The 19243-nt window shown below is 49.3% G+C and overlaps 7 protein-coding genes across 7 annotated transcripts; 5 read left to right on the forward strand and 2 right to left on the reverse strand.

Annotated features, from left to right (window-relative positions):
* Nucleotides 1-657: 657 nt before the first annotated feature.
* TRV_03139 (uncharacterized protein) lies at nucleotides 658-2125 on the forward strand (the record flags this gene model as incomplete). Its single annotated transcript, XM_003022711.1, has 2 exons — nucleotides 658-701; nucleotides 859-2125. 2 exons carry the CDS (start codon nucleotides 658-660, stop codon nucleotides 2123-2125), a joined length of 1311 nt encoding a protein of 436 aa, XP_003022757.1.
* A 957-nt stretch (nucleotides 2126-3082) lies between these two features.
* Nucleotides 3083-5013, forward strand: TRV_03140 (uncharacterized protein; the record flags this gene model as incomplete). The annotated part of the gene is made up of 2 exons (XM_003022712.1): nucleotides 3083-3156; nucleotides 3285-5013. 2 exons carry the CDS (start codon nucleotides 3083-3085, stop codon nucleotides 5011-5013), a joined length of 1803 nt encoding a protein of 600 aa, XP_003022758.1.
* Nucleotides 5014-5541: 528 nt separating this feature from the next.
* TRV_03141 (uncharacterized protein) lies at nucleotides 5542-8445 on the forward strand (the record flags this gene model as incomplete). Its single annotated transcript, XM_003022713.1, has 5 exons — nucleotides 5542-5882; nucleotides 5951-6123; nucleotides 6183-7523; nucleotides 7615-7842; nucleotides 8033-8445. 5 exons carry the CDS (start codon nucleotides 5542-5544, stop codon nucleotides 8443-8445), a joined length of 2496 nt encoding a protein of 831 aa, XP_003022759.1.
* A 256-nt stretch (nucleotides 8446-8701) lies between these two features.
* On the reverse strand, nucleotides 8702-11095 carry TRV_03142 (uncharacterized protein; the record flags this gene model as incomplete). Its single annotated transcript, XM_003022714.1, has 2 exons — nucleotides 8702-10432; nucleotides 10463-11095. 2 exons carry the CDS (start codon nucleotides 11093-11095, stop codon nucleotides 8702-8704), a joined length of 2364 nt encoding a protein of 787 aa, XP_003022760.1.
* Nucleotides 11096-11679: 584 nt separating this feature from the next.
* Nucleotides 11680-13636, reverse strand: TRV_03143 (D-lactate dehydrogenase (cytochrome), putative; the record flags this gene model as incomplete). The annotated part of the gene is made up of 3 exons (XM_003022715.1): nucleotides 11680-11900; nucleotides 11959-13230; nucleotides 13333-13636. The coding sequence occupies 3 exons, from the start codon at nucleotides 13634-13636 to the stop codon at nucleotides 11680-11682; spliced, it is 1797 nt and encodes a 598-aa protein (XP_003022761.1).
* Nucleotides 13637-14319: 683 nt separating this feature from the next.
* Nucleotides 14320-17025, forward strand: TRV_03144 (beta-mannosidase, putative; the record flags this gene model as incomplete). The annotated part of the gene is made up of 3 exons (XM_003022716.1): nucleotides 14320-14835; nucleotides 14910-15921; nucleotides 15986-17025. The coding sequence occupies 3 exons, from the start codon at nucleotides 14320-14322 to the stop codon at nucleotides 17023-17025; spliced, it is 2568 nt and encodes an 855-aa protein (XP_003022762.1).
* Nucleotides 17026-18259: 1234 nt separating this feature from the next.
* Nucleotides 18260-18982, forward strand: TRV_03145 (sorbitol/xylitol dehydrogenase, putative; the record flags this gene model as incomplete). Its single annotated transcript, XM_003022717.1, has 1 exon — nucleotides 18260-18982. The coding sequence occupies one exon, from the start codon at nucleotides 18260-18262 to the stop codon at nucleotides 18980-18982; it is 723 nt and encodes a 240-aa protein (XP_003022763.1).
* Between the last annotated feature and the right edge of the window lie 261 nt (nucleotides 18983-19243).

The raw sequence follows: 19243 nt of genomic DNA on the forward strand, positions 1-19243 counted from the left end.
TACATCTAATTAGCTGTGTATAACTAGTAGTAGTTGAGCCTGCCAGTCCGTGTCCTTCGTCGTCGTAGGAGCGAGTTAACTACCATGAAGAAAACCCTCCTCGGCACCGCGAGAGGATCCCAAACACACCCAGGCGGGCGACACGGATTGTACAGTAGTTATGTCGAACTGATCACGCCGGCCTTTTCTCTCCGCCGCTTCGCTTCCTCCACCCTCGCTGTCTCCTCTCTGCCTCCTCTCTGTCTCCTCCTGTGACACCTGTCAGAGCCCGCCAGCCTGTCGAAGAGGCGGTCTTCTCTCTCTCTCTCTCTCGTTGCTGTTGCACCGGGCTTGTCGTTGTTTGTATCTAACTACCTAGAGTAACGAGTTAAGCCCCGGGCGCCCACGGCCACAACGACGGCCCCAACAACACGCCCAACCACACATATATATCACTGCCGAAGACGACTTGAACATGCTTGTTTCATACCATAGACACCCATTATAGCCACTGGACCCGGCTGAGTGATCGCACTGCCGCTGTCCGGGGCGCTGCATCGCTCGGGAGACCGCGAGACAGACAGCCCAGCCAGCAACGCTCAGCCAGGACGGCCGCAGTCGATGAGAACGAAGGTCCCCATAGCTGAACCCGTCGAGCCTCTCGTCTCCAGCCAGATAATGACAAGGCTCAGGAAGGCGGCCGCTGTAGGAGTCGTGGCAAGGTTCGTTTGCGCTCCGTCGCTCTCTCTGTCTTTCCCCTCCGTCTCTCCGTCTCCCCGTCTCTCTCTCCTGTTGTTATATCCCGTCGTCCATCTTCACCTGCCGAAGTCTGTTATCGCTGACATTCGAACCTTTTTCGCTTAATATTCGTTGCCATAGTAAACCACAGGAACCAGCCGCCTTTCCACAGTTTGCCTGCGACCACGATGACGTCGACGTCCCGGGCGGCGCTGCTGTCTCTTCTGCTACTTCGTCCTGCTCGCATGGCGGTGCTGTCTTAGCTGCTTCATCCTCCACACGCCTCGACTCGTCGCTGCCTCAACGCCCTCAATACAAGACCCATGCACACGGATACGGTGCTCGCAAGCTCTCTCGCTGCTCAGACTCGTCCTCTCAGACCATGTCGTCCCTCGGCAGGATAGGTATCCCCCACCGAAAACGTTCCGGTACCGGCATAGATCTGTCTGTCTCCCTCAGCGAGAACAACGGCCTGGGAATATACAACAGCCTGGGCGGCAGGGACCGCGGTGCCGACGACTGCTCTACAACTGGCTCTCTCGGCGTCGCCCGTCACTACCGTTCGGCCAGCGGTGCATCCCAACTCTCGTTCGGAAGTCTTCCTCGGCCCGGTGGCCAGTATGTCCATCCCATGCGCCAGACTCCCCGTCCTTACACGCCACCGCTGGGACTATCAAATCAGATCTCTGCCACTGCCAGCACCGACTCGCACCTTGAGGGCATACAGCGTGTGACAGACTTTGACGACCCTGTTCCCACCAGCCAGGACCTCTTCCCTGGCTCTCCTTCTCCCAGCATCTACAACGAACCTCGGAGTTCTATCCAAATAGAAAGTGAGACTACTACTACTACTCACCCGCCTACAAAGGCCCGCTCTACTTCCTTCGGTCGTGTCTTCAACAATAATTATAACAATAACATCATCAACAACAACAACAGCCCTTCTCCCCGGGACACGGCCCCTCTCTCCAGGAACTCATTAGAATTCGGATTGCGGTCGAGATCCCGCCGCCCCAGCACTGTAGATCCCGCCGCCCGCGCCATAGCCGTGCAGGCAGCTCGTCAGGCCTTCGAGGACAGGGAGGCCGCCAAAAATAGGAAACGTGATGAACAGAATTCCAAAGCCCTCGATAAGGAGCAGCGCCGTCTCCGTCGGCTGGAGCGGGAAAACTCATACAACAGTTACACGGGTGGAAGGCGGTCCATCTCTGACTTTACCTTGCGCCGGTCTTCAAAGCTGAGTGAGAAAGACAGCCGCAGGAAGAACTCGACTTCTTCTTATGCCGCTGACGACACCACTAAGATCACATGGAAACCAAAGAGCCCAAAGAGCGCCTGGGTTCTCTTCCTCACTTGGCTACGCACTAAGATATTCAAGATAGGAAAAAAGCTGAAGAAAGTAGGCTAACTAGAGCATTTTCACAAATGCAAACGCCGCAACGCACCGAGACGACCTTGTTAGTGGTTCTTTTTGTTTTTACTTTTCATGAGATGACTTTGAGAGCTGGGTCTGCCGGACGGGCTTGGTCTAAGGAAACGATATCGTTTTTTGCACATTTTGCTCGTTTCAGCCTCGTTTTTTGCCCCTTATCCTCTACTGTTTGTTCCTTGTTGCCTTGTTCCATGGCCCCTCTCCCTTGCTAAGCGCATCAGTAGCAACCAGCGCTCAACACACAGAGCTTCGTCCCAACCAGTCCCTGGATGGCGCTTGCTTCCCCGTTGTTTTGTTTCATTTTGCTCTCACCTCTTGATATCTCCCATGAGGGTGGTGAGATCCAGCAGCATTCGAGCCCTGATTTTGTTCCTTGCATATTCCGAGTGTCTTTTTTTTTTTGCGGCCTGCCCTATTTTTACTCGCTTACGTTGGTGTTTTGTTTGTTTCGTCAAGTATGAGCATGTATAGCGGGCCTTGCTGGCGTTTTCCCTCCGATACTGTCGACACTTTCAAGTGAATCAATTGGCTCTTCTCCATCTTTCCTCCTCTCTATATCTCGCCGATGTTGACTTAGGCTTTTGTGTATTTTGACAAGTAAAAATAAGCGCCGGGATGACGTCATCCGTGATCGTCGAATTCACACGGTATATTACATAATCCCAACTACGGTGAGCGTCGAAGACCAGAATTTGCATACGGCGTACGAGATTGCCGCAAAGCGCAGCTTTTTTTGCACATCCCGACCAGCCCAGCCAGTGACAAACCGGGAGACAGAGAAACAGGAAGACAGGGAGATAGGGGGGCAGGAGGACAGTGGCAGAGCGAGGGCATATTAAGGACGAGAACTGGCGCAAGGGAGGGCGCCGGCGCCGGCGTCGAGTCGCCACAATGGTGTATGATTGGGAGGGTAAGAGAGATATTTGTTACAGGATGTACATTGAGGAGAAGAAGCCGCTGGAGGACATTATCGAGTACATGCGGGCATTCCACCAGTTCTCCCCGAGGTGAGGCTGATTGCTGTAAAATTTCAATGATACGCAGAGTTATGCTGACAGGCTGGTAGTAAACGAGCGTTCCAGACCCAGTTCAAGCGCTGGGGATTTCCTTCAAAGCAGAATCCGGCCTATAAAAGAGCAGAGCTTGTAGCGCGCATCAAGCAGCTATGGGAGAACAATACGTCGCAGCGCGATATGATTCGCATTCTCAATGAAGAAGGATACGAAGTCAAGGAACGCGAAGTCATGAGAGTACGGGCCAAATATAGGTGGCTACTACGGGTTCCCAATGGCATGAGACCTGCCACTGTCGCTACTACTACTTCTGAAACAGGCCCAGATTCACCAGCTCCCGGCGATGAGGCACAGCAGCTAGAGAATGAACTGATACGGCTTCAGAGAGACGCACACAAGCAGGTAGCAGCAACAGATGGTAGCAAAGAGATGCTAGAACGACCTGACGGTGTGGGTGGTGGTATCGGTACCAGTACCAATGCCGATGCCCTTCATGCTGCCTCCGATGTGCCAGAGAACGTTGCTGCTAAGCGCAAGGAGAGACTAGAGAAGTTGAAAGCTGAAAGCGAGGAAAGATGGGCTACCAAGAGACGTCGAAGGCGGACTCGTGAATGGGCAGGACTACCACCAGACCCTCCCGGTCCTCCTCGCTTTCCATCAGAGACGACAATAGACCAGAGCAAGAAGTATCTGAGCCTGGATAACGACAGTTATCGTGGAGTCCGGGAGGCATTCCAGCGTATATGCGAGGAGGCCGGATTTATCAAGAAAACCCTTGCCGGGCCTGAGAAATGGCAAATGGCGAAGGATAGGCTTATCAATGAGTCCACGCACCTACAGGCAGTATTCTGGGGTGAGCCCGTCCTCCTCGATGCAAAAGCTTTAGCCCTTGACGTCGTTTGCACTGACGTTACCAAACGGATGCGCACCCTGGAACGACGAATGACAATTGCAGAGGCCAAAAATGCACTCGGGATAAACCCTGAGGAAAGCAGGCAGGTTAGAAACGCATTTTACGAGGTGCTCAAGGCGAGCCATATCACCAGCAAGCTTGAAGCCGGCAATGAACAGTGGATGGAGTTAAAGGACCGGTGGATCCGAGAATCCGAACTCCTTCAGCATATCCTGAACTCCCCCGCCACAGATATTGAACATGCAACGAGACTTAAGGCCGTCGAGGTGCTTTGTCGAGACGTGATGAAAAGACTCCGAGATGACCAGATCAAACGTGATTCCTCCCGAAAGAGACCGCATCCCGGAGCCAGTACGCCAAAGCCATCGTCTAGTCAGGAACCGCCTCCAACGTCAACATCATCCAGGTCTACAGTCACTTGCATCCCGAACCGCATCAGTACACTTGCATCTGAAGCTCTTGCGAGTGCGCCTACCGTTCCGCCTGGCGAAGTGGATGATACACAGGTCAATCCTTCTCTACTCCAAGCCGCCACAGACGGCCCTTCTTCCCGGACAGCGGACTCAAACCACGAGCCTGTCACAGCCACTGTCACTGCCGTCTCGCATGCTCTCAGTTACATTGACCCGAGCCTTCACGCTCCAGTGAACCCGAGGCCCTTGTACTTCCACATACACCCACAGTCTTCTGCACCGTGTCTCGAAGACCCCGATCCGTGGATTGATAAGCTCACAGTTCCGTCTGTAGCTGAATTGCGCAGCACCATCTTATCCCGAATCAAGAATGCACAGGAGGTAGTGAAAATTGAAGGCATTGATACGGCCGACCGTAGCCGTAGCCAGCAGCATCCAGTAGTTATTAGTGACGATACCGAGCTCAACGCATATCTTGAGCGCATGAAGGGACTCGAGGCGACCTTTATCGTGCTGCTGCGTTGAAGCTAAGTATATCTATCCACTAAATCTTTCCTCATAGCCTTCCCTTGTAGTTAGTTCCCAGGTCTCTGTCTCGATCGTGTTCATGGGTCCGCGACAACGTGATCTCGGCAACGAAGCTCCATTATGTTTCGCGGGGCAAAGAAAACATTCTCAAAACGCCTGAAGTGAATGTTTACTTCTTCTATTTCCTGGAACAAGACCTCTAGGGGCAAGGATATCTCACCATCGCTGCAGAGGACCACGGGTTCGCCAGGCACCAACACTCGTTAAAATTCAAGACGGTCTACTAGTTATTCGACAGCGGTCGACTCGTTCTCCTCTAGGTTGGCTTGACCTGCTCACCCCTCCCCCCGCATGTTCGGCTTGACAGCTACCTAGTTTTATATATTATTCTGGTTACAGAAACTCCCTACTAGCCTCTCAGCATCTTAGCACTACAAAGACACTGGGTAGACCGACAGCTGACAGTGAGACCCTTCCATAGATCCCCAGACAGAGAGACACCGACACAGCCGCAGAGTGCCCCTCATGGCTTCTTCTACTTCTCTCAGCCCGCTGATTCTCACCACTGCCCTTCTTTTCCTTGTCTTTGCGAGTCCGACAGCTGCGTTTGGAGCCGGTAACATTGCCTCCATCTCAAAAATCGAGGGTGTCAACTTCCGTCACGGAGATATCGAAGATGTCCTGTTGACTTTGTACATGGCTCGCGCTGCTGGTGGCCGAAAGTTTTCCAAGATGGATGTGATGCACGTCTACTTCGGTAACTGGCTTCGAGACTACAGTCAGGCTGTGGATGTTGGTTCTGTAAAACACGTCAGTGCTGAGGCCGTTCGTATCCTCATCTGGATTCTGGGCTTTTTAACCTTTGGGTATGTTTGTTGTTTCATTGTTAGACACGTAAATATACCTCTTAACTGACAATGATCGTTCCATCAAGATATGGTGTTGACGAGTTCGAAGTCACTACTGACCGTCTTGGATGCTACCAACCCACTGAGCACATTGATAATCCGCTAGGATACGCCGATGGGGCCGATGCAAGGCGTTATGACCCTCGTCTACGCGGACCGGTGGATAAACGACGGGAACTATCTGTTGATGAACGAACTGGTACGGATAAGACTAGCTTTCCTAATTAGGCCATTATGGAGTTGACTGATATTTAATAGGTCTGAAACACTACATTGCTACTGAGGACATCGGAATTGATACCTCGGCTGGTCTAGTTAGGAGAGTTCTTGGAGACTGCATCGAGCTCGGTAGACAGTATGCGCGTTCAGGTAAAAAGGCAGATCTCTACGAAGCTCTTCGCTTGCTGGGTACCGGCCTACACTGCTTGGAGGACTACGCCGCTCATTCAAACTATACGGAATTGAGTCTGATTGAGATGGGTGAACGAGACGTATTTCCCCATGTTGGTCGCAATACTATGATCCAGCTTCCTGGGTGTCGGCACGATGTTTATCCAATTGTTACTGGAACTTTTGGCGGAGTGGACTTTCTTCACTCAGTCATGGGAGAATTCTCTGACAAAACAACACAATCTGAGATTCAATGCCTCGAGGGTGCTATTGAGGAAACTCAAAACCAAAGCAATACTAAAAGCTTCCTCCAAGAGCTATTAGCTAAAATTCCTTCAGGCATTATCGGTGGAAACGAGTCAGGAAAGATGGACGAATTCCAGAGCAATGCACAAGCCCAGGCACAGCAAGAAAATATTACACCACACGAACCTGAAGAGTGGACTCGCTACCTTCAAGATGTTACCCGACAGATATACCCTGTTCTAGAATGGCACGACAACATCCTAAAGTCAATCAACAAAGCCATTGAAAACATTCCCGTTCTTCCAGAGTTGATTGAGCAGATTCAAGAACAGATTAACGTTTTCGTTTTTAGTGTCCTTGCTCCCTACGTATTACCAATCATCAATCAAGTGAAAGCAGAGTTGGAAACTGGCTCTTCCGAAATTATCCAAAGCAGCAAGAAGGAACAGCTCAATATCTTCAATGACGATGACGCAAGTGATCCTACTCACTCTATGTTGTCAAAGGATCATTTCTCCAACCTGCTGAACGAACCGGCGGGTAAGATTGCTCAGGAAGTAGTTAAATGGGTTGTCCCTCAGATAATGGAGTGCTGGGATGATACGAATGTTGATGCGAGCCGCACATTAAACAGGATCATTACCGGTGTTTTCCATCACCCCGCTCACCGAGATTTCGGCGATGATGGAGCTGCAGATGTCCGTCGAATGATGTTCGGTGCAGTTGAAGAATGGTGGCAAGAAAAGGGCGATGATGGGGTCAGAAGACAATTAAGTCGAGAGGGGGTTATGAAAGGAGAGAACCATAAACCAGGTGTCCATGACTGTGGCCATGGAAGTGGTGTGCCTCTAAAGCTGTCTAAAAAGCCTCACGGGCATGGTGCCAGTGGTGGTTACGGTCGAGGACGCCAGGCAAACGAATTAAGCAAGCTTGCAGAAGAAGCCGTTGGCGGAGGTGCAATTGGTGGGTTGGTGGGTGGTCTTGCAGGTGCCCTTGGGCAGGCCCTTGAGGAAGATCATTCTAAAAACAACCATGGTCGTCAGGACTATGGTAGTCATGGCGGGCATCATCAAAAGCATGATCAACCCAGCCACCATCAGTCTGGGGGATATCAGCAACCTTCTAGATACCAGCAGCAAGAAGCGGGGGGATATGAACAAGGGGGATACCAATATGGAGGAGGACATCAGCAAGGAGGCTACGAACAAGGAGGACACCAGCAATCTAGATATGAACAATCTGGATATGAGGGCCGTCAATCTGGTTATGGTCAATCTGGCAGGTATAATCAGCCATCGGAGACAAGATACGGCCAAGACTATGGCGGCGGGAATACTAGACGAGAGGATTATGGCGAGCAAAGGTTTTTCTATTGATACACTAAGTTCTTTATGGCGCACATACTGATCAGTTTTCGTTCTTTAGGACCTATGAAGCTAGGCATGATCAATCTAGTAGACCTGGAGGGTTAGCTAGCGAGTACTACGGCGAGGCTCAAGAATACTCTGGCTCTTCTGACCGTTATGGAGACCGAGAGAGCAAACATTCTCAGCGAGAGCACGGTTACTCTGCAAGCCGCTATGACGACCAGGGCTCAAGGGCATCTCAAAGGGAGCATCAGTATTCGTCTGGCCGCTACGAGGAACAGTCTAGATATTCCCGCAGAGATGACGACGATTATGGTCGTGGATCGCGAAATTATGAAAGCTCCCATTATGGAACAGACGAGCGCCGCCGCAGCAGTCGAGAGAGAGATCATGGTCGCGACGACGGATACGAGAGACGCTATAAAAAAGACAGTGACGACGACGACGATGACGACGACGATGATGATGATGAGAGACGCCGCCGTCATCACAAGCACCATGGACGTCGTCGTTCTTGAGTGTCAACGCTAAGTTCTTATACGGAACAGCTACAGAAACATACATTGTAACTACTTGCTAAATTACTTGCTATGTAGCTAAATGTTCTCCCCCTTATTATAAACAAACAAAGAATGGAAAATGAAAAGAAAAATATATTATTTTATGCTGCATTCATATCCTTCGTTAAAACTATGGTTAGTCATGGGATGTCGCTTGTTACGTCAAATCGAGACGAAAAGTCATGATGGTATAAAAATAACAATAGCCAAGCTTCTAATCAACCACTTTAAGCATATCATACGCTTGGTGCTTGATAGCCTTCATGACGAGAGAAAGGGGAGTGATAGCCTTCTTTTTCTTTTGAATGACTTCAAATCCGTCACTGCCTTCCCCTTCACCCTCCACTTCGTCCTCCTCTTCCGCCTCGCCATCGTCAAATGAACCTCCTTCCAAAAACACTTTTAACATTGCCTGGCTCTGCCCGCCTACTAGAGCTGTGCCAGGTATATCCTGGGTGACTGGGGCGGACCCGGTTTTCCTCTGAGAGAGGTCCCAGAAAATTAACTCTGGCACTTCGTATCCTGCCGCCTTATACTCTTTTTCAATAATTTGATAATGTGTTGCCCATGGGTCACTGTTACCTCGCGCCTCATCAAACTGCATGTCACTGAAAACAAAAACCCGTTTAACCATATCCTCAGGTTTGACTTCGTTCTTGATGGCAAGCGGAAGGATAGCTTTCGTGAATACGGCGAGGAAGTCTGTATTAAAACCCGCTGGCATATTCTGCACCTTGTCAACCTGTTCCACAAAGGAGCTCTTGTTCCCATCCTTGTTTATCGTCACGATACGCGGGCTTTCTGAAAAGGTGATCATCTTGCCCCCGAATGGTGCCTTTGTCACAGTTGAGAGGACAAGGCTCAGTCCTATGGCATTTTCATACATGGTAGCGCCATTCACAGGTAAGCTCATCATCGAGCCGCTGACATCACAAACAGCAATAGAATCGGATAATGAGCCGCTATCCTTTATGCGCTGAATGAGTGTTTCCCATTGAGAATTCAGAGTTAGCCTGGCAATTTCATCGTTTCGAGAGTGGATCCATTGGTGAACCAATGGCCCAGGCATGAGAACACTTCCTGATATAGTTTGTTTGCCAGCCTGAACGTCAAGCAAATACTTCAAAAAATTGTCATGGTCTTTCTTTGCGAAGAGTTTCTTATATAGGTCCATGGCAAGGGACGGCACTTGAGCATACTTGAGGTTCGTGAAATTGTTTGCCGATATGTCACGCTCAACCACTTGAAGTGCTTTCCGTAGAGGGGACAGGAAGGAGGCTCTGTATTGTTCTCGTGCCCTTTTCAGATATGTCTCCCTGGTATCACCTTCTTTCTTGATATCCTCAGCAGGGAACAAAAGCTCGGCAATAGTCGTTGCAATTAAGGTTTGTTTATCATGGAATCGCTCAAGAGATGGTGCCCATTTGGCGCAGAGGCTGATCTCCTTCATCTGCTGCTTTGATCCCCCTTCCAGGAGTATTTTATCCTTCCTGAGCTGGTCCGCAAACATGCGAGCAATAGTATTGTGTAGAGCTCGATGGAACGAATCACTCTCAAATTTCTTCCAAAGCTTCTCATGATGACTTGTTTCCCGGGCGCGTTTTCTCTTTTTCGAGGCTTCTCTCTGCACTGAGATGATCTTATGGGTTTCTTTCATTCTGTCCTCTCGCGGAATTTCTAAATAGGCGCGTTTCTCATTGACATCCATAGCCGAGACCTTAATCTTTTTCGCTCTTAATGGCAGTTCTATATCGAGCTTTTCCAGGGTTTCTTGAGGAGCTTTGGTTCGATTCTTCAAAACTGATTCGGGGTTTTTCATTCCGAGTTGATCATTAGCGGATAGTGCCAGAAGGTTGAGAAGGTCCTTCCAATAGCCATGTGAGACACCATGGACAACCTCATAGTCATCGACTCCGAGCGTTTGGTTCTCAATAACCACTGGGGTCTAATTCTCTTTGCTCTCCTTTTGAGGTACTTTCTCGATGACACCGCGGGTAATCCAGGGTAAGTTAGTCAAAAGAGTCTGCGGGTGGTTATTTTTCAACCAGCCAAGGGCGACGTAGAACATCGATCGTTCCCCCTTGCCCAGATGGATGCTACGACAGTTCCAAATAATCTTTAGAGTAACCAAGGCATCATCTGCCCATGCCTTCTCCAGTAGAGGCTCTAGAATGGCCAGCTTCTCCTCATTTGGCTCCCCGTCTAGGGTATGGAACAGATCGACCAAGTGCGATTCTGTAGAAGCGTGGGTAACGCCAGCATTGTCCGTGTGAGCCAAATTTTTTGCCTCTAGCTCTTCGAGTGAAACCTTTTGAGTTCCAGGATTTCTGGCTTCTTGGACAAGAGCGTCCACAAAGGCGTTTCCGCTGGAGTCGTGGCTGGACTGAGCAGCGGAAATAGCCTCGGTAGCCTTCGGCACCGTCTGCGCAAAAAGGGCTGAATTAGAGTCGGTTGTTTTTGAATTCTCTTTCCCCTTGGCCTCCTTTGCAACAGAAGCAAAAATTCGCTTTCTGAACTCCGCAGGCTCCAGATGAAGGGTAGGGTCCTCAGGCAACAAGACTGGGAAGCTGGAGTCCATGGACGTTGTCTTGGTTTTCTGCCCCTCCATTTTGGCTGCCGAGGTGATGGACAAATCTTATTTAACTAAGCCGAAAGCACGTCAAGCAGAAGGGCAACCAAAAGGATGTATGGATTATAGAGAGACAGGCAGGCAGGTCGATGCATGAATGTCTGCACCGATGAGGGCGTGTTGGTCGTGCTCACTCAAGATGTTGGAATGTTGTCGTTCCTTTATACACGTGGTGTTGAGCCGCATCGAAGTCTGTGAGTCAGACGGTGTCGGGCGCGGAGTCCTAAAGAGGGCTGGCGGCAGGTCGGGGCCGATAGTTATCCAACGGGCATTCAGCTAGATACCTAGCTAGTCGGGTGAGCTAAGTTGCTATCGACAAGGCTAGAGCTGTCTGTCACTGGCTCGCAGACTCTTATGTGGCTACAATTCGTTGCTGCAAGACTGTGACTAGTGCAAAAGTAGTTCTATTCATACATATCGGGGTCTCAAAAGGGGTACATGCTACCAATTTTATCAGCTCTTTGCGTCTCCATGCCCTGGCAGCTCTACCCGAACGACTTTGTTGCAGTTAAGAAGTCCAAGAGGGTCTAGGGCTTGTTTTATCTATTGGTTTATATATTAGGTTAGCAAGTAGTGGGAAATAGGAATTGGACATGGGCCATCCTCACCTTTCTCATTGTATCCACGGTTGATTCACCGAGTTCGTGGTCGAGATAGTCTCGCTTGACAAGTCCAACACCATGCTCACCACTGACCGTGCCCTCCATCTCGATAGCTCGCTTCACCATGCGGTGAACAATTCCTTCGGCGATAGCACGCTCACTGTCGTTGAAAAGCAGGATGGCTAAGATATACCGTGTTAGATCAGAACAAACACGACGAGGCCTGACTGTGGTACTTACCGTGAAAGTTGCCATCCCCGACATGGCCACAGATCCCAGCCAAGAGGCCGTTGTCCACAATATCTTTCTTGGTCTGCTCGATAATATCAGGGAGTTTGCTGATAGGCACAGCTACATCCGTGGTCCAGACTCGGTCATTTTCCCGCTTCTTTGCCATAACACTCCACAAAGCCGCCTTTCGGGCACTCCATAGCTCGGCCATCTCATCTTTCCCGCGAGCGAACTCGAACGACTGGCTTTCGGCACTTTTAGCCAGGCTCTGGACGATGTTTATCTGCTCCTTAATACCGGTTTCTGTTCCTGTAAACTTCAGGAACAGAGTAGGTGCTTCACTCCAAGTGCGACGTGTGGTTTTGCTGTCATTGATACATTTCATTTGGACATCGTCCAATATTTCAAGGCCGGCAAGTTCCACGCCCTCCCCGACGATCTTTGCTACACATTCGGCAGCCCGATGGATTGACGGAAAAGACGCAACGGCTACACTTTCATTTTTTGGCTTGACTGTTACCTTCAAGGTTGCTTCTGTAACCAAGCCCAGCGTGCCTTCACTGCCGATGAAGAGCTTCGTAAGGTCGTATCCTGCACTGGACTTCCGGGGCCGCTGCCTTGTCTTAATGATTGTTCCATCCGCAAGCACTATTGTCAGAGAGACAACCCACTCTCTCATTGTCCCATATCTGTAGGCATTGGTCCCTGAGCAGCCCGTTCCAACCATTCCACCAATCATGGCTCCTGGGCCGGGATCAACTGGAAAATATAGGCCATCCCTCGCCAGCTCTTCATTCAGATCTTCCCATCCAACGGCTGGCTGGACAATCACATCCAAATCATCTTTATGTAGGGTCACTATCTTGTTCATGCGTGAGAAATCGATACAAACGCCTCCCGGTGTCGGGGAAAAGTGGCCTTCCAAGCTAGTTCCACCAGAGTACGGTGTGACTGGGATAAGTCTGACGTGACAGACTTTCATGATACGGGAAACTTCCTCGGTTGTTGAAGGGAAGACAACAAGAAATGACCTTTCATTTTCTCTCACACTGTATGATGACCATGCAGACCCTGAATGTTCATCTAGATCACCCTGTTCAGTCGACACGTTTTCTCTGCCTACAATTTCGACAAAATCGGCCCAAGCAGCTTGTAGATTTGAGGGCGAAACGTTATGCTGGGGTGGCTGGGCGTCGATAAGAGGCGTAGTAGAGGATGCCGGAAGCTCTGCTGGCTTTAGAGTACCGAGAAAGTAGCAGCCGAGAGCCGTAACAATAACAGCTAGACAGTGGAAAATTCAATTCATATTAGTGACTCAGTTCGGAAAGTACCAATCAATTGCGCTTAGCCACGCGACTCGGTAGGAAAATAGCTCTGCCTTACTGATGGTCATTGCTGTATATTGGATATGGGGAGATTGCTTTTGCATCCGCGCAAAACGTTGCAGCTCTGCCCGTTCTCGGTCCAGTCGTTGCTGCGTACTTTCATACAATTGGCCCTTGAAGGAGTCCTGTCTCTTCTTTCCTTCTTGCTCACATCTTGCAGAGCCCCCGAAGTTTCTGGCTGGCTGTCTTTTTATGCCGCGAACCGATTGACGGTGCCAGCTGGACCGGTTGACTGCAAGTCCCTGCTGCCTCCGAGCGGCGAAGAGCGCAGTGTTCGACGATATAACTCGGGAGCCAAACATCTCTGGGCCGTAACTTGGGGAATATGAAGCTCCCCTGAAGCCCTTAAGCGTATGGAAGGTGTATTTATCGCTATATCGTGTTGCGTTCCGTCGTTTTTTTTTTTTTGGTCTTCGAAGCTCAATCACTAGTTGACTAACTAACTAACTAGTTATTTGGAGGGTTTAAAGCGGCGCTCGGTTTCTACCGTTTGAAGCTAAGGCATCTGGCCACGCTAACTTTAACTAACGAGTTAGTTCACGAGTTTAACTGCCTCGTCAACTAACTTGACCCTCAAAAAGTATCGAGGGTGGACTATAAAACCACCAACTATATAGATAGAACGGCTGCATTTGGACCTAGGGGTAGATTACAGCCTGGCATTCCTTGGATGGCAAAGTTGGGAGAAATAGACCGTCAGCTGACCTTTACGACGTCACCAGGGAAGCTTGACGGAGACAGCCTCCCGATTATTCCATTCCCGTCCAGCGGGGTGGACGAGCTGCATCCTTGAACAGGTCATACACGAATCAGAGACTGACAGACTGGGCTATTTTACCAGTGGCTGGTGATCTCTAGCGGAGACCACTCCCACATGGAGCGGTAGTTAGATATCAGAGTGCCCAACCAGCTATATTCCACACTCGTCGTCTACGAGCAACATCAGCATCTCCAATCTTCTCCTCCACAAGAAATCAAAGACGCCATGGGCCAACGAAGACTTTCCCCGATAGACAAGTCGTGGACCTTCAGGGAAGCATGCGTGAATACCTCCAAGTTTCTTCCCGTCTCGCAGTTCCCTACCTGCATCCATCTGGACCTTATTCACCATGGAATCATCCCAGATCCTTTCACTGGTACCGCTGAGAAACAGGCTCAGTGGGTTGGCGAAAAGGCCTGGGTATACAGAACTGCCTTTGTCGCCCCTCAGCTAGGGGAGAATGAGAAGGCCGTTCTTGCATTCGATGGACTCGACACCTACGCGTCCGTTCATCTTAACGGGAAAGAAATTCTCGAAACCGACAACATGTTCATTCCCGAGAGAGTGGACATTACTTCGCTGCTCCGTGGATCGAATGATGAAAGCAATGTCCTTGAGATTACTTTCGATAGTGCTTTTATTAGAGGTAAGGAGGAACAAAAAAAGCATCCGACGCACCAGTGGGGGTGCTGGAACGGAGACCCGAGTCGCCTTGCTGTGCGAAAGGCACAATATCACTATGTAAGTGCCACTATATATTATGTTTACGTCAACATGATTGACCCTTTGCGTGTGCGCTTCTGAGAAATATGTAGGGTTGGGATTGGGGCCCTGTCTTATTAACATGTGGTCCATGGCGCCCAATTACCCTTGAGGTATACTCTGCCCGTATTGCAGACCTCTACTACACCACCAAATTCAAGAGCAGTCTGAAAGAAGCTGAAATATCAATCACTGCTGAGGTGGAAGGATATGCATCTGATGTGGTCTTCAGCCTATCACTCGATACCCAAAAGCAAGACTCTGGAAACCAATTTGTCGTATCTGCCTCAGTGAAGGACGGAAAGGCGGCGGCAACTATACATTTGAAAAACCCGCAACTTTGGTATCCTGCAAGATATGGCAGCCAACCTTTGTACTCGTTGCAAGCCAAACTGATGAGAAAGGATCAAACCCTCGATTTTTGCTGCAAAAGGATTGGGCTGCGAAAAGTTGAATTAGTACAACGAAACCTTGAAGGAAGCCAAGGAACCACTTTTCTCTTTCGAATAAACGATACCTCAATATTCTGTGGGGGAAGTAATTGGATCCCTGCTGATAGCTTTATCCCCCGTGTATCGTCACAACGATACGGTGACTGGCTCAAGATGGCAGTTGATGGAAATCAGACCATGCTTCGCGTCTGGGGTGGCGGTATTTATGAGCAAGATGCATTTTATGAAGCATGTGATGAATACGGACTACTTGTCTGGCAAGATTTCATGTTTGCGTGTGGAAACTATCCTGCCCACAGAGAGTTTCTGCAGTCAGTTGAAAAGGAGGCAGAGGCTAATGTCAAAAGACTGAGGCACCACCCGTCTATTGTTATTTGGGCTGGTAATAACGAAGACTATGCCTACAGGGAGAGTGAAAAACTGCAATATGATCCTTCTGATACTGATCCCTGCAACTGGCTGAAGACTAATTTCCCTGCCCGCTATATTTATGAGAAACTTTTAGTGGATGTGACAAAGCAACTTACGCCCGATACGTATTATCACTTTGGCTCCCCTTATGGTGGAAAGACCAGCAGTGACCCAACTATTGGAGACATTCATCAATGGAATGGTATGTGAAGTTAGGGTACCAACTAGCTTGAGGTTTTGCTAACTCTACTTTCACTACTAAATAGTCTGGCACGGGACACAGGAAAGGTATCAAGACTTTGATAAGCTGAGCGGTCGCTTTGTGTCTGAGTTTGGCATGCAAGGTCTCCCGAGCATAGGTACCATTGATAGCATGCTTTCAATGGGTATCAACGACAAGGATAGATACCCAAATTCTTTTACTCTAGACTATCATAACAAGGCTGTTGGCCACGAAAGGCGCTTGGCTACATATCTGGTCGAAAATATTCGGTACCAGGTTAGTCCGTTGGAGCAATATCTACATTGCACGCAAGTAATGCAGGCAGAATGTGTGTCAACCGCTTACCGCCTATGGAAGCGTCAATGGCAAGGCCCAGGAAAGGAAAATTGCGCTGGAGTTCTAGTATGGCAGCTCAATGATTGCTGGCCAGTGATCTCATGGTCAATCGCTGATTATAACCTACGCCCAAAGCATGCGTACTTTGCTATTAAAAGAGAACTGGCCCCCATTACTGTTGGGATAAAACGGTCTATCCAGCAGGCTTCACTTGAGGGTATCGGATCAGCTTCTTTTACAGTCGAAATATGGGTGACTAACCTCACCTTACAACCTTTTACTGGAAAAGTACAGCTCCGAGCCTGGGATATCGTCAGTGGGCAACAGACACACTTAGAGAATATTAAAGAAGGAACTGCATTTCCCGCGAACCGAACTATAGAACTAGGGAAGTTGGAAATCCAAGAAGCAGTACAAGGCTCGGGGAAGCCATCCCAAACAGTGGTTGCTGCATATCTCATCCGGAATGGTCGGCAAGTTGCTCGTTATGTCAACTGGCCAGAGCCTCTGAAATATATTGATTTCCAAGTTCCACGCACACCGAAGATAGCGCTTTCCGAAGACAAGCGTCTTCTTCGATTATCTGCGGAAGTTCCAGTGAAAGGGCTCGCTGTCTTTTCGAATTCAGAGGACGTGGTCTTTGATGACAATTGTGTAGACCTCGTTCCCGGAGAGACTCTCTCAATTGGTATTCATGGGTTAAAGAGCGGGAATGTAGACGATCTTACTTTGCGGTATCTGGAGTGATTTTCGCGTACGTTTCATTTATTGATTACCTTTCTTCTAGCAACGGGTATGGTTTGCACGAGCTTCGGGGTGAGTTAAGGCATAATTATAATTTCTACTTCAACCGACTGCCCTAGTTAACTAGCTAGTTGGTTGACATGCAGTTTGTTGTTTCATTAGTTACCTGACTATCGTAACCAGACTAGCTAGAATGTGAACTGCTAGCATATGTGACCATTCTTCCGAACATAGCTCCGGTTGAAGAATACCGTTATTTAAGAATATGTATCTCTTAACTACCTTCGCAGGGGTAATAACTTTTCAAGAGAGCCTAGACATCCCGAGCTGCGGCCTTTGAGCCGGATCTACATCTGCCGGAGTCAGCAGATTCGGCCCAAGCCCCGGCAATTCTCCACGTCAGAGTTTTGATGATGATGGCATTTATATCACACCAAGAGCTTCCAGCTGTTACCTGGTCCACCAGCTGGTTAATGATCTGTCTGGTCATTCGGATTATTGGATAGTTGACTGTTGACACTTACTTACTACTCCCACATGCCAGCAGTGTCAGCTATATATATATATATAGTTAAATTTCCCTGCAGGCTATAACCAACTATTTAACTAGTAACTAGTTACATACTTGCCCAAAAGACTGCTGAGCACCAGTTACAACCCCCCAGAATGGCAGCGGATGGCCCAAAGGTAAGCAATCCTGGCGGAGGGGTTAGCCATGATTAACTAGTTAATCCAGAACAAATACACGATTAGTTAACAGGCCCTTTCTTCTAGAATCTTTCATTTGTGCTAGACGGGGTAAGGAAGGTCAGGTTTGAAGACCGACCAGTACCAGCATTGAAAGATGCTCATGAAGTCCTAATTACCGTGAAGTATACGGGAATTTGTGGCAGTGATGTGAGTATGACCGGCATTTCCTTTCTACGTATGCCTTAGGATGTGAAGTAACTACATACCTATCTATAAATGCGCCAATTAATACTGCTGCTACTTGCCACCAAACGCCGTTACTGATATACGTGGTATCTGCTAGGTTCATTACTGGGACCATGGGTCTATTGGCCCGTTTGTGCTGAAGGAACCGATGGTACTCGGTCATGAGTCCAGCGGCATAGTCGCGGAGATAGGCTCTGCCGTCCAGTCTCTTAAAGTAGGTGATAGAGTGGCCTTGGAGCCTGGCATATGCTGCCGGCGATGCGAGCCCTGCAAGAACGGGAAATACAACTTATGTGTCGACATGGTATTTGCCGCCACTCCCCCGTACGATGGAACTCTTGCAAAGTATTATGTTTTGCCAGAAGATTTTTGCTACAAGCTACCTGATACCATGGATCTGAAAGACGGTGCGTTGATGGAACCACTCGGAGTTGCTGTCCACATCACTCGCCAGGCAGAGGTTAAACCCGGCGATACAGTTGTGGTATTTGGTGCTGGCCCAGTCGGATTGCTATGCTGCGCAGCTTCAAGGGCGTTTGGAGCAGCCAAGGTCGTCTCTGTTGACATCCAGGAAGAAAGGCTGGAATTTGCAAAGAAGTATGCCGCCACAGGGGTGTTTCTACCTCAAAGGATCCCGGCAAAGGAAAACGCAGAGAAGCTACGGTCAGAGCATGGGCTCGGCCGTGGTGCGGATGTGGTCATCGATGCGTCAGGCGCTGAACAATCCGTCCATACTGGCATCCATGTTGCACGGCCGGGCGGAACGTATGTCCAAGGCGGCATGGGGCGAGACGAGATCAGCTTTCCTATCATGGCGGCGTGCACAAAGGAGTTGAACATGAGAGGCAGCTTTAGATATAGCAGCGGCGATTATAAACTCGCTCTGGATCTGGTTGGCTCTGGGAAGATCAGCGTCAAGGAGCTAGTGACGAAAGTGGTGGCATTCGCGGATGCCGAGCAGGCGTTTCTGGAAGTGAAGGCTGGCAAAGGGATCAAAACGCTCATTGCGGGGAAAGATGATTGATCGTTGTCTCTATTTCAATGATGGGATGAGCGCTTGCTCAGATTAGGCTCCTACCTATACAAATATTGGGGTGAATTTCCGGGTCCTTAACTAATATAAGCAGCCTTAGTAACCAGCTAGGCAATCAAACTCCTCTCGGTAGCTAAGAATGGCAATCATCTACATTGTAGACAGCTAGAACCGCAACGTGGAATGAGGGACTCTATATAAGGGGGAAAAGGGGTCTTGGTAAAGCTGCTCACGTTTCTTTGGAATTTAAAA

Source organism: Trichophyton verrucosum (assembly GCF_000151505.1).
Source record: "Trichophyton verrucosum HKI 0517 chromosome Unknown contig00264_1.f1.exp, whole genome shotgun sequence".
Classification (NCBI taxonomy): Eukaryota; Fungi; Ascomycota; class Eurotiomycetes; order Onygenales; family Arthrodermataceae; genus Trichophyton; species Trichophyton verrucosum.